General features: G+C 39.9%; 2 protein-coding genes across 7 annotated transcripts in view; one reads left to right on the forward strand and one right to left on the reverse strand.

Moving 5' to 3' along the window:
* CMSS1 (cms1 ribosomal small subunit homolog) overlaps positions 1–14,635 on the forward strand; it is a 244,276-nt gene that overhangs the window by 96,224 nt on the left and 133,417 nt on the right. The window contains exon 1 of one of the 4 annotated variants that reach the window (XM_052793848.1): positions 5,381–5,441. The exons of the other annotated variants lie outside the window; for them this stretch is intronic. Coding sequence (XP_052649808.1) covers positions 5,408–5,441 — 34 coding nt within the window. The 5' untranslated portion in view covers positions 5,381–5,407. Of the gene's footprint in view, positions 1–5,380; positions 5,442–14,635 lie in introns of those variants that run through there. 4 annotated transcript variants of the gene reach the window in all.
* FILIP1L (filamin A interacting protein 1 like) overlaps positions 1–14,635 on the reverse strand; it is a 159,711-nt gene that overhangs the window by 94,443 nt on the left and 50,633 nt on the right. The gene's annotated exons all lie outside the window — the stretch shown is intronic.

The following is a 14,635-nucleotide window of genomic DNA, read 5'->3' on the forward strand; positions in this document are numbered from 1 at the left end:
AATGAAATCTTACAGAGGCCCTGGTCAAGGTTAGTGTCTCCCTGGACCAAACATGGTGCAAACCTGAAGGTATTGTCTCAGCAGTGGAATTAATTTTGTGCAAGTACATGACAGTTTTGGCGTAGTTTAAAATCCAGGGGAAGTTTCTCAGTGTGCAAGGCTCTCCAAATGCTCCATGTGTTTGCTTGTCTCCCAGAGGGCAGGTATGTGCCCTTCCTTCCCCAGGTTGAACATGCTTTTGGTAAATGGGGAACCTGCAAAAGCAGCTATTTCTGACTTCCTGACAATCTAGGCTATTGCCCACACTTCTTTTGCTGTCCTCAGCAGACGTGATCTAACCAAAATGCCATCATTGTGTGGTAATCTTATAAATACTTTAAGGTGAGTTTTGTGATATTGGGTTTTAAAAAAAATCCCATTTTTATAGTGTTCTTTCCCACTTCCCAAAACTTCCTGTCACCCCCAGAACGGGAACATTTAATGTTCTATTTTAATCATCTAAGCCAAATTAAAATACTGTCAATTCAATATTTTTCCTCCGTTGATTTTAGTAGCATGACAGACCTCTTCATTTTAAAACTATTTTCCAAAGTAATAATAAGCAAATCACAATAAAATGAAGAGAAGTCTGTGAGAATAAAAGACAAAAGTTCACACAGCCTGGTGCAATTTTTACATCTCTGACTTCAGCGATTAACTTTCCCTGCACATAGGCACATGTGCATACAAACACCATTTTAGTGGCCCGTGTGTCTGCTATAGTATGGTCCTTCCTTTCTGGTGGAGGCTAAATTGACTTTGGCAAAGAAGTGCTTGTGACGAACAGTCGTCTTGTGTGCCCTTAAACGTGCTGGTAATGTGGTATAAGGTCATTTTGAAAAGCAGCCTATAATCACAATTCTCTAAAGAGAATCTAATTGAAGAAATACAATGTTATGGTATTATTAGCTATAATAGCTCTGGGCAAAAGAGAAGGAAGAAACCAATGGTATTTCTTGTATTTCGGCGAGTGTGTCTCCACACACACACACAACGTTTTAAATAATGTATTTGTGTGCCAAGTGTGTGTCTATGTAATTCTCTTGTGCTTGGTGCACGTGGCAAATACAAAATAAGTGGTCCTGTATAAGCTTTCAGCAAAAGAGCAGTAGTACAGAGTTGAAGTACTTTGCTTTTGTTTTCAATGAAAAATGTACGATTAGTAAGCAAGGATTATCTAGTATATGTTATCTGGTGTAAGCTAATTTGTTACCCCACAGTAACTGGTCTGGGTATCCAAGACCCAAACTTCTTAACCCTTGCAGCCATCTCCATTTCCATTTTACTCATTTTTTTTATCTGCTTGGTGTTTGCATGGAGTGCCATACATCCATGAGTCATGGAATAGGCAGCAGAGACCACAGTGAGGACTACAGAATAAAAATGTACACCTTCAAAGTGAGTATATATTAATTTTCTTCAAGGGTATTTTTGACAAGCATAGCTTTGTTGAGACATTTCTCTGTGTGGGAGTGTTTGCCTCAGTATTGCTTTTCCCCACACATGAAAATAAACCACAGACTTTTAAATATCCTGAGAAAAGCTGCTTCAAAGAAAGATCAAAAGTCTTTACTAACATCTGAGGAAGCTGCATGGCTGCCTCTGTTGTGAACTCATGTCTATGGAGAGCTGGCTAAGACAATCAAGATCATTATTCCATTGATTTGATCATTTGCAACCTACTCTGAGAGGAGATGCCTTGTTTGGAGAAGGAGGAGGTGGGGGAATCCACAGATGCCCCCTAATTTTTCCCAGAGAGCCGAATAAAATAACTTTTCAAACCCAACTCTGTTGTTTTTCCCACTATATGGTGTGGGATGCTCTACTTCAAACGATTGTCTTCAGTAGTGCATGTTCAAGAGTTCTATGCGAGTTGACTGACATTTTTAAATACGCAATTTTATCTGCTTTTGCAGCTGTTGAAATTACATGAAATGTCCAGATAAGGCTTACAGGGCTTCATGCAAATTATGTATCTGATCTTTTGTTTGCTTGCTTGCTTGCCTGCTTGGTTTTGATTTGATTTGTCAAAAAAACCCCTTTTCAGCTGTTTTTGCATCTAAGCAACACAGAACACATATTAGGCAAGCTTTAAAAGTTTGTGATCTTCTCCCTAATCTGGAATTCCCCACCTTTAGACAGCTTTCAGGAAAACAGATCAATTTTTGTTCTTCCTAAGCCCTGGGTTTTCTTTCTTATGTTTCTCTTAATGTCTGTTTGCCTTCATGAACTTCATCTTTTATGCTTCAGACCAAATCTTTATCTGCTGTCCAATAGCAGAGAGTACTTGACTCATAGAAGCTGTTGAGAATAGCGTTTCTCTTTTTGAAGGATTTCACTGGTTTTGTCATGCTGGCACCCAAGCATCTGTGAACAACACGAAGTAGGACTTCAGGCTTGTATCTAAACCTAGGATATCTGAGTTGTTGGTGTGGGATTTGTTTGGGGTTTTGTTTGTTGTTGTTTTAAACCAAACTTCTTCATACCATCGGCATCAACGACTATGTTCTGCTGCTATCTATGTATCGGACAGTAATCTTTCACTGGTTTATCTGATCAGAAATGAAATCACTCTGGTTGCTTTTTTCCTGGATTTTAGGGTTTTCTTTTAGCTGTGGACTGGATTTTCCTTATATATCCTAAAGTTCAGATCTTTATTATGTTCTGTGATGTGGTACTTTGTGTTCCTATAGTTGGGGAAGTACTGAGTTTTTCTTTGTATTCTGTAATACAAAACCAGTGTGATTGCATGTTGTTATTCTCTTTGCTTTCTTTTCTCATTAATGGCAATACCTAAGTATGTAACAGCAGGCTAACCTATTTTTTCTGGCTGAGACAATCTTTAGTTGTGCAAGAAATCTGCTCTGGCATTTTCCTCTTCCAACTGCAACTACAAAACAGCAACATGCGGACGGCCATGGAACATTCCTTACCCCATTCCCCACAGCCACATTCTCCATATTTAATATCCAAGAGAAGAATTTGGATAAATCACATAAATATCCTAAATCATTCTTTTCCAGGAGTTTAATGGAAACAAAATCTCTCAGATCTCCAGTCTTCTCACTGTAACCTTTCTATGCAGATTAGACCTTATTTCCTATGGAACAGAGGTTTTCGAGTTTCGGTTTTAGTGAAGGGAAGGGATGCTGCCATTGGGGTGAATGGCATGAGTTCCCTTCTTTCCTCTGAGGCAGGAGTGCTGACAGGCAGTGCCCTGTATCCCCCTTGTCCAACCCCACAAATGCTGCCTGTGGGCTCTCACCATGATTCATGGTGACAAGTTGCATGATTTTGACAAGAGTACCTTAGAGTCACAAGATGCTCCTAAGAAATTTTGAAAACTAATTTCTAGGCTGTGGTGGCAGTGGAAGTCAGTGTTGCATTGGTGTTTTGAATAAAAATCTCTTTTTGCGCAGGAATATGGATTTCTGCCTTTTGTTGGTTTGGGGGCTTTTTATTTTGTTTTCTTTGGCTTTTAGTATTCTTTTGTTTTGTTCCTATTTATCTTGGTTCTACCTGTTGATTTTGTGGCAGCATGATTTTTTTTAATTATCTGGTGCAGGGTGACCTCTGCACAAATGAACACAAAGGAAACATGAGCTTCCAGGTAGATTCTCAAGTCAGCTTTGTAGTTCGCTTTTAGTTTTTGAAGAATTTTTTTCATTAAGATTGATTATTGCCTTAAATAAGCCAAAATAAAATTACAACTTTGAGTGGTGGCTTATATTTTTTTATATTGTTCATATTAATTGGTGACTGCGGCTATATGTGTCTGCCAGGAAAATGTGAAAAGCACAGCGTTTGAAAAGTAACTGTACACAGTGAAATTAATTTTTGTATGTGTTCAGATTACAGGTTTTACTAGCCATGACATTCGTTACTATTTATTATAATGGCTTACAGTTTTGGACCTTCAGCTCCCATAGGAATATGCCCTGCGCTGATGACGCAACTTTGGAAAATGCAATAAAAATGCACTGGAAACCACAGCTTTCTAATAGGAAGTTTCTTAAAAGCAGTGAAGTTAAATTGCCTCCCAAAAAGGAAGTGGAATGGAGGTTGGTGAGCCAGGTAGATGTACCTCCTCTGTGTCCCTGGCTATGCTTTCTTCTTTTTTTTTTTTTGTTTGAAATTTGGTCTTGAGGCCCTCATCTGTGCTTTGGCATAGGACAAGCAGAGAAAACTCGAATGTTCCTTTCATTGCTACATAAGGACCCCGCAATTGTGCTACATGAGGTTCATACGTAAAGGCAAATGTTGATTTGTGGCTGCAGCTCTGACTTCACCCTGGTTTTGATTATACTGTAGCTGAGTCCTTGTGGAGGGGGGGCAAGGCATGCTGGAGAGGTAGCTTAGAGCCCATACTGTTGTTTGTTCCTCTCTTTGGTTTTCCCCCTGTTCAAATAAAATATGGCTGTGGCCAGTTGCTAGCCCAGTGGCTACTGGGAGTTGAGGAAATGGATTTTGCAGATGTAAATGGATGCATCTATAGGAATATTTTCCAGGGTTCTGATGTTCAGAATGGTCCTAAGGGAACACTGAAGTCCGGATGCCTTCTTCTCTATCCCCACCCCTTTAAAGGCCTCTCTGAAAAGCCCAGTTAAAACACCTGTTTATCCTTTCGGAAGAATGGTAATTAAAATCAAAGCAAAATCTTGGTATTACCTAGCTTAGCTGCCCAGCACCCGTTGTCCAGTGTTTTGTTGGAGCTCTGTTACATGTCTGTTGGTGCTGGAGAGACTTGCAGAAAGCTTGTCCACCCGCCTCTGTGACGGCCAGTGACAAACAGCATGTAACTAGGCAGAGGCAAGATGGGACCCAAGGGATGCAGTAGGGGACCCTTCTGCTGCCTGTGTTCAGCCCTGCAATTATCATGGGAAGATTTGGGAAGGAATCGCTCCCTGAGCAGCAGGTATCATAAATGGGTTGATCTGCTGGGAGAGTCCTGTTGGAGTTGCTTTTTTTGGTCTCGGTGGCAATTATATTACGTTCCCACTGGTGTTTTCCTGGCACCTGAGGACAGGTCTGCAGTTTTTTAGGTGTGTTGAGGAGGGCATGGACAGGTGACTATAAATGTTTGCATTTAACATGCAAGTCCTTCCTAGCAAAGCAATGAGTCATATCCTGCAGGCACAGAGGGCCTCCTTAGAGCTGCTGTTTAGTAAGACTTCACCGAAATTATTTTATCTGAAGTTAATATTTAGCTCCTGAGAGCACCGTGCCTCTTCTGCACATAAATAGTGCTAATTTGTTACATATTAAATCGGCAGATTAATGCCACTTCTGAAAGTACTTGTGCACCACATTATCTGAATGTATCCTCCTAATTCTGTAATATAGGTACAGACATCTCTGCTAGACGTATATGAAAAAGACACTTCCTGATCAAACTTCTGCATGTAAGTTTGCTTGCGAACATTTGCTTAGCATTAAAAAAAATAATTCCAAAGCAGCCCCGTTTGATTTCTGAGTGGCTGTAAAAGAGTCATTTTAACACACAGCAGGTGTGTGTGTAGTGATCGTATGTTCCTGTGCATTAGTAGTATTTACATTCTTTCTCTAAGAGGATAATTTTTCTTAGCGCTCTGTTCCAATCAATTCTAGTTTGAGTGAGTGAATAAGTATTTAACAAGTGTTAACAGTAGAGTGGATTTACGTTGATTAAAACGATACACAGCCCTGAATAGCTAGTTGTTCCTGTATGTGCAAGCAATTCTATTTGAGGGACAATCACAGATCCTAACACTCCTCTGACACCAAAATGTGAAGTTCTCTGCTCAAATAAATTTCTGCAGATAAAATAAAGGAAAAACTTTTAAATGAAAGGCTAGAGAATCTGTCCTGCATCATTTAATACCAAATACCCAGGAAACATCAGAGTGCATGTGGTGGGATTCTGCAAGTTTTTCTCGTGCAGGTAGGGCTGTTCAAGTCTGTGGGGCTGCATGCGTAAGATTGGATTACAGGGTTGGGGACTGTATTTTGTGACTCTTACTGCTAGTATAACTCTGAGTACATGCGTTTTCCTTTAAGTATAGTCTGGCCAGTCTCAAAATGTAGCATTTTTAAAGGTCTGTTGTTAACACAAGCATATTAATTAATTAAGAAAACAAATTTAGAGACAGTAAGATGATTTCTTCTTACTTTAAGGTTTAGTAATTTTCTTGTCATATAGTGTTTAAAAATAAGATAAGGGTGGGGGTGGCGGGATGGGGACACATGACAAAACAGAACATAAAATTCACTGGGATAGGAGAGGGGAAGGTATTTTCATGATAGCTGAGAAGTAAAACTGACTGTCCAGTTTGGCTTTTAGGGTTAGAACTGAAGGAAAATTGAGGAAGAAATGCATATATATGCTAACAGTGAGGTAGACTGTGGCTCATAACACTGGTATTAATAATGACAGCAATACCATTTTATCATACACGTTCATCATTATTTTCTTACCTTGTATGAGTCTAAGACAAACTATGTAGGTTTATCCTCAGACCATTTGCATAATGAGATTGTTTTTGTCATAATTTTAGCTTTATGCGAGTTAGAACTGCAGAGCTGAAACTTACCTATTTCTTTAAGGTTAATTAGTGATTTCTTTAGAACGTATATGGTTCCGGGCAAATGCTTCAATAGTAAATGGTAGTGCTTGAGCATCAGGAATTGTTTCAGGAAACTGAATCAAACTGGAATAGTTTTAACTTGTCTTTCTACAAATAAGCCAAAATAATTTATTTTTGCTGCTCATCAAGGGAGTTAAGTAATATCTTCTGTCTTTGAAAATAGCCTTTTGCAAATATATGTTCTAGTTTTAGTGTTGGTTTATTTGAAGAATGATATTTGCAACTTCTTAATGTCCTGTTAGGTCCTAGACAGGGTTCTTAAAAGCCTTTGAAGAAATTGACAAGAGTGATCGTTCAGAAACCTGATCTTCTTTACCTTACTGCATCTGCATTGTGTGTTTCAAAAGGAGGTTGTTGCTAAGAGGGTGTTACAATGCACTGCAGTTCTTCAGGGTCTCAACAATGAAAAAGCCTTATGGCAAATTCTTGTTCTTGTGGTGTTCTTCGTATATCTCTTAAGCCAACATTATCCGAATTGATACCCTTTATGTTCTGTGATCAACAGGATTTGTCAGAGATGTGGGGTTTTAAGGATCTGGACTAGATCTAATTCAGTTTAGCAAGTTGAACTTGATCCTAAATGATTACTATTGTTCAGGGCCTGTAAAAATAGTTTGGAGGCTTAGTCAGAACTACAGTAATAAATGTAGTGAGCAAGCTTTGAAAAAAATATTAAGAACAGGATCCTGTGAAGTTATACAGGCCACCTGTGCAAGACGTAACCCTGTGGAGATTTAAGGCCGCCTTCCCAAAGGGCTTGTACAATACTTGTAAGAAATAGCTTTGTCGAATTTGCAGCTGCCTTGTTAAGCTTGGACCCTGGTCATCTGCTCCCCGGCTTGGCAGGTACAACAAAGGCAGCGTTTCGGCCAGTGTCTAACCACTGGAGCAGTGGTGCTTGCCAGCACTGGTCCTAGGGGTGCCGTGGGCTCTTGCCGTGTCCCCTACCCCGCGGTGGGCAGCCCTGCCTGGCTCTGAGTTTGCCGCTGTGTGCTGGAGTGCAGAGCACCTCAGCACCTGCTAACCAGCTGCCTTGGGGCCAGCAGGACTGCCTGGAAGAGGATGAAGGGGCAGGAGAGTCTGTCAGGAGGGAGGAAGGAAGCCCTTGGCAAAAGATGTATATGACAGTTTTGGGGAAGTGGCTGCCAATGTTGGTGTTTCATCTTTGTTTTACGGAAGGTATGCGTGCAGGTTGAACTGGACAGAGCATTTGGAAGCCTGTGAATAACACTGTGCCCTACTGTGGGACACAGATAAGGCTCCTATGTATTTACATACGTAAAATACATATATCTTTTTAAATGTGTAAATATATACATATGCAAACTTACTCCACTGTGAGGGAAAAATTGTAATGGCTGAGACCATGACGCCTTGTAAAAAGGATGATTCTTTGTCCAGAATCAGGTATCTTAATATAAATGTTTGCTTTCAGATACGCAGAGGAGTATGCGGGAAAGTTTTTACACTAACTGTGCATACGTGCTTAGCGTAGCTGGCTGTAGGTGATGAGGAGGGGTGGAGCTATCAGAGGGCATTTCCACAAGTCCAAGGCTGGATTCCTGCTCAGGAGAAGCCCTGCTTTCTCCATGAGGTGTAGCAGGAAACTGAAGAGTCTGGTTGGTTAAGTACCTAAGCACTGAGGTATGAAAACTCCTTCCTTCCCAAAGGAATCAGTGTTGCTTCTCAAAGATGTTGAACTGCTTGTTCGGTGCAACATACCAGAATTTGTTTTGCTGAAGCCTTGCAGAATTTATGTCAGAGCTGTAGCAGGAAAATTATTAAAATAGGTGGCCTATCAGCCTATTTAATTAGGTGCTTCTGATGATATCTCAAAGAAAAAGTCCTGAGGCAGTTATTAGCAAGTGTTACTCAGCAAGGAGGGCTTGTAGGGGATCCCTCTCCGTTGTTCTGGGAATACTTCAGCTCAGTCTCTAGCACCGGTTGGAAAGCAGAGAGCTTTAACAAAGCAAGTAAGCTAAACTGGAAAGAATCATTATGCCTTCATGCAAACATATTTTGGGTGTTGGATGCAGTTGATTCCCTATCTTCAAAAAATGTAAGGTAGCACCAGATTACCTATGCTCTGTCTCCTAGGACTACTAGACCATGGCTGTTCAAATAGGAAAGAAAATGTGTAAGAGGCATCTGATTCAGGACTCAGATATCCTGAGCAGCACACATGAAGTAAATGGCAATAATTATTTTCTCATAGCATGATAGTCGGGGGACACTCAGTGAATCAGTTTGCCACAAAATTGAAACAAAGTACTTCCTTGCACAGCACATAGTCAAACTGTAGTGGTCAGTGCCATAGGATATCACCAAGGCCAGAGGTGTTAATGCATTCAGTGAGATTAAAAGAGGATTAGTTTGGTTGTGGTAGTTTATCAGGATGTTCTGGAGGCAGCTTAAATCCTTGAATGGCAGCTGAGGGCATGCTAGGAGAAGGATTATTCTGTTGATGCTCCTGTTGCTCTCTTTGTCCAAGCATCTGCTTTTGGCCCCTGTCAGAAAGTTTTGGAACTAGTTCAACCTCTGGCTTTCCTCATGCATTTGTCCTGTAGCATGGGTGAGACTCTAGACTATTAATTCTCCAGTACCTTTTAAAGCTAGGTAGTGAAATAAATTTTGTTGCAATCCACTAATTATTTACAGCAGGGAGTCAGGCTAACTTTGCCCATGTGATACTTCATATATCAGAAGTTACAGCTGTCACAAGTCATTATTTCCGTTGAGAATAGCGATTCATCTTGCCATGAGTCTTCAAGAGATCTCACAGTGGGAGTGAAAATTTAGCTCATGTCACCATTCTGTAAGAGGAAATACATATGGAGGCAGGACATTATGTTCAGATACATGTGTTTTCAGTTGAACTGGGTTGTCTTTAAGAAGTTTTGTCTCTGAAGTGTTTTGAGTGAATTTAGTATTTATTTGTCCATGGCTAGCCTCAGCATGGTAGTTGTGGAGGAAGAAGGCTTGCTCTTATGGAAAAGGTGCACTTCAGCTTAGCCTCTCAAATGTGGCTCGGTCCTAATCAGGAAAACCAGCTTTTAGTGCGGTAGAGTAGTCCCTAGGAGATTTCAGTCTTTTTCTCCATGCTATAACGGCTGCTGGTGATGCTATTTCAATCAATGTTTTGACTGACAAATGCATTTCTGCTGTATTCCTTTCGTCTGCCTGGTAGAAATGTGCCTTGCTTTTCTCTAGTCGCTTGTCGGAGTGGTCTATTAGAGATGCTACTTACATTGAAAGGCTTCTTGGGCAAGAACTAACCACACCAGCTCTGCCTTCTGTGTTACTGTAACTACATATGAAATTCTGGAAAGAACAGTCATTTGGAGAAGACAATTTAGCATCTGTAAATCCAACTTGTCACAAGTTACTTTGCACTTTGGTTGTGTCCTTGTTGAATTTTTTTTTTTACTTTTTGCTTTGGTTGTCTTTTTAGTGCGTGATATACCAACTCAGTAGGGGAGTTGGAATGGAATTTGGAAAAATCTGAAGTCCAAATGTCACAGTTTTATAAGAGAATGAATATGCTAATGAACAGCATCTGTATAAACTTGGGGTAACGTTACGCATATTTTCAAGTATTGTATTTCTCGTGAAGAGATGTCTTTTATAAGAATGATACTATGAAGGCTGACTCAAGGGACAACATTTTGAGAGGACTTTGAAACTGTGTACCATGACAAGATACAAAATTTTGACCTTTCCTTTAAGAACTTCATTTTGGTGCAGTATTTGTCCCAAATTCTAGTCTTCAGGCGTCAGGACGTTGACATCCTTAAAATGATTTTCCCAACATAAGCCTGGTTGCTGGAGAATCTCTTTTCCTAGTGCAGACTCCTTAGCTTTGTGCAACCACAGAAGCGATGACAGTCAGAGGAGCGCTGTGAGAATGTTTTCAATCGCCTCTATCTTTCGGTGCTTCCTGCAGCATACTATGGCTTAGGCAATGGTTGTGGTAAGAGGCAATTAAATTGATGTAAAGACCAAGTTGATTTGACATGTTTTTTAACCAAGTGTTTATTAGTTGAAATAATCTTGGGTGGTTTTTGGCATAATTTACGTTTGAGTGGGAACTTGACTCATTGTCAGAAGTCTGTGTGTATTTGAGCATGTTAAGCTGATGTTACCAAATGGAACCGTAGGAGGCTTTTGGCTTGTGTTTATGGAGTATAAACCAAAGCTCGTACCTTGCTGCCTCAAGAGCCACAAAAATGTTAATAGAAGTCAGAGATGCAAGAAAAAATGTATTCCGTATAGCCTGTCAACTTGCCAGTACTAGTTTTTTCCTTGGGTTACTTTACACTGTTTTGTTGCACCTCGTTTTAGGTATCACAAGGGATGAGACTTCCTGTGCATTCCTTTGGAAATTATTTTGCAGTCCTCCTAAGACTTTGTGAAGCTTTTCGCTCATTTATATTTCCTGGTCCTTAGATTTCCAGAGCAGAACCTGCACCCAAGCTGTAAGGGGTTGCTTTCCTGTTAGCTTTGGCAAAACGATTCAGGCTTCCTTCTTGCTACTGTCTGCTTTTGTTCAGCTGAGTGAACTGGTGAACATTTGCATACTTCAAACTACAAGTGTTTTAGGATAGGTATTGTGATACTGTCTGCTGTGAATGTTTTAAATCAACTTGCATGTATCAGGTTAACTAGCTGTAGCTGTTAGTGTCTTGTATTTTCTTTTGTTTCTCTCAGACTGGATTTTCTGCACAAAGTTTGGCGTCTCTTAGATCTTCCTAACCAGCTTCCCTTGGTCTCCTCTCCCTGACCCCTTTCCCCTTTAACACTGAGGTACTTGTGCGTAAGCCTTACAATAGGCACGTGAAAAGGCCCATTATAGGCACTTAAAGCTACATTAAGGTTAAGTCAATGATTCATCAGTAAGTAAAAGCTAAAATTAATCATTTAAACTGCCTGTAAGATTGGACAATTTTTCCCCACTTCATCAAATATAATTTGTCCCTGAAGAACATGTTGCTTCTATCTCAACAGTTAGGTGCCAATGTGTACAGAACACAAAACAAACCAATTTGAGTTGTTGTCGGAGCCTGCAGGAACACGGTAGCTTTTCAAACTGTTTCAAAACCAAAATGTTTCTGGTCTGTTATCATTTAATTAGTTCCCTCTTTTTTTTTTTTTTTTTTTAAATTTATTGTATAATGTATATATAAAAACTAGTAAATTTATATTTACTCTACTCATTATAGCTATGGAAAAAGAAGGAAATTGAGGGCAACTGAAAACCAAATACAAACAATAGTATACATACTTTAATTTTTGGCTTTGGGAAATATTTTCTTTATTCCTAAGATTTAGTAAGTCTTGTTTGCCCTCTGAAGTGGGGGATGTAAGCTAACAGAAGCTGCAAGGCATTGACTTTATGGGTGGGTGTACCCTTACACTAAAACAACAAAGACAGAATTACTGGTAAATGTATACTTCTCAAAAGTTGGTTCCTTTAGGTTTCTGGAGCTGCAAAGTCAGGAAGGTTTGGCCTTTGCACAATGTTTCTGAAATAATTTTTTCCTAAATGAATTTTTAATACCTGTTCAGAAATTCAGACTAGAAGACGACATCTGACAACTTACAAATGCTGGCTAGAAGCTGTGGGACTCTTATGCTGTACATTCCCTGTTACCTGTGTGCTCTGCCGGCTTGCCTGTAGGTCTTGCTCCTTCATCATCTCATTTGCAGAAATATATTATCTTCAGCTTAGAACAGAAGGGAGGGGAAAAGTCTATGAAAATGGACAATTTTGCCCATTTAGCTAGAGATAATATTTTTGCCTAGTTCTTAGTTGAGCTTTGTCAATGCATGTACCTTCTTGTGGCAGAGGTACTGGTTGTGGTCAGATGCCAGAAATAGCTGAATACAGTGTTATTCCTTACTTTCTCTTTTGCTTTCCACAAAACTTACCTGATTTTTGACACAAAATTGTTCTACCCATTAAAATATTGACTTAAAATGTATGTAACAATCAATTAATTTGGAAATTCTTTACTGGGAACAGCTGTTTTTCCTTACTCAAGTTCATCTGTCTCTTCCTTGTGCTAAATAATGTATTGTAAAATCTAGCCAAAAATAAACAAAATAAAAACCCAGTCCTGTTAATGCGACGCCACATAATGATATCAGCTTAAAAGAAGCATACCCTAGCCATCTTGCTAATTATCTGTGGCTCCTTAGGCCTTTAAATATAGTATTCTAATGTGCTGCATGGATCTGATGTTTTTGTTTATGGCTTGGGGGGGGGAAACCCAACTTGTTTCATATCATGTCTGTTACACTAAGTTCAGCTTTCAGCCCTTTTCCATTAGTTGTCCATAACTACAGAATCATGGGATTTTATAAAGGAGCTACTTGTTCAGTATTGCTGGTTATCTGGCTTTAACTCATCCAAACAAACAGACTGTCCTTTGCCAGGTGCAAACAGAACTTCCAGGCAACCTGTAGTTCGACACTGAGACCTGGCTAGTTTAAAAAAAGGAAAGGGGGCAGGAAGAGATCTTCTACTGACAATGATGATGCCAGGTTGACATTAACAATCTCTTTAGTTTAGAGCAGTGTAGTATTTATTGCAGCACATCTTGGTACAGCGTTATGAGGCTATAGTTTGATTCTTGAGCCAGGTGAAGTGGTTGGAAATTGCTTACTTTTGCGTTTGTGTTTTGCTTGGTTTTTACTGTAGGCAAAATTGAGCTAATTTCTTGTGTATTGACTCGCTTCTCAGCCTTTAGCTTGAGTTACTGTACGCAATGAGGTACACAGCGGCAACTGCTTTTTGAAAAGTTGCCATTTGGAAGGAAGCACAGAGGGTTGCCCCGCAGACCTGCACGCACATGTATAATATATTACATGTGGATACACCCTACCTCAGGTGGGAACAGAAGCAGCCAAAGGCATACAGAGATTTTTTGCAAGATGGAATCAGTTTTGTGAAAGATTTTTTTATTATTATTTCTTTTTTTTCAAGTTGAGTTCGTAAATGCTTTCTTAAATCTGGTATGCACTCTGAAGTGTTCCAGTGTGATAACAGATGAGCTAAGTTGCTTGCTGCTAAAAGCCTGCAAAGCGTGAGCAGTAGGCAGCCTAAGGAGGAACGCTGGTCTTTTAAAATGATGCCAACCTTGATCTTGTAACTAATGGTTTAAGTCACAAAATCATCACAGTATCCTTGAAACAAGATGTAAAAAAGAGGTTCACTGTACAAAAGGGGGAGGATGTGCGTGACACCTGTGAACACATAGTAAAAAAGGGAAGTAAGAAGCCATGGAAATCGCATCTTATCAGGACATTTGTGCTGCATGATCACAGTCTCTTTGTCTCTCATCAGTCTCATAACTGAGCATTTTTAAAACATACTCGACAATCCCAGTTGCTGTTCTCTCACAGCCTCTTCTGGTGCCTGAGTTGGAGAGATTGTGGTGTGGCGCAGAGCTGTTCTCCTTGTCCCCTCAACAGCTCTTACACAGTGCGTCAGAAAGCAACAAAGAAACTTTGGTTTGGTGATGCGGTTAAGCCTGTATCATCTCAAAGCTTCTCAAATGTAAATGGTGACCATGCAGTTCAGTGCACTGATATACGGCGTAAATTTACACCATGAGTGGAACTTTCTACTCTATTAAAAGAAATTCAACATGTTAACTTTTATACAAGTAAAGCTTGTATGCCAGATATCATCAGTCTGCATCATTATGGATGGCTCTGTCCTCCCACAGCTAATGTAACATGGGTGCAAGTTTTGGCTCATTTAGTGGAAACATGGGCATGATTGATACAGATCAAATTTTTGTTACTGAAAGATTCATTCGTACACAGAGCTCATGCTAGTGTTGTGTGAATACAGCTTCATAAATGAATTAAAAAGGTTTCTGTCAGTCCACATCAGGAAGGTTTTGTGAGGGTGGTGGGGATGGAAGTTCGTTGTGTCGCATTATAAGTATGTTCTGTGCAAATTCAGA

Source organism: Harpia harpyja, chromosome 8, assembly GCF_026419915.1.
Source record: "Harpia harpyja isolate bHarHar1 chromosome 8, bHarHar1 primary haplotype, whole genome shotgun sequence".
NCBI classification, from domain to species: domain Eukaryota; kingdom Metazoa; phylum Chordata; class Aves; order Accipitriformes; family Accipitridae; genus Harpia; species Harpia harpyja.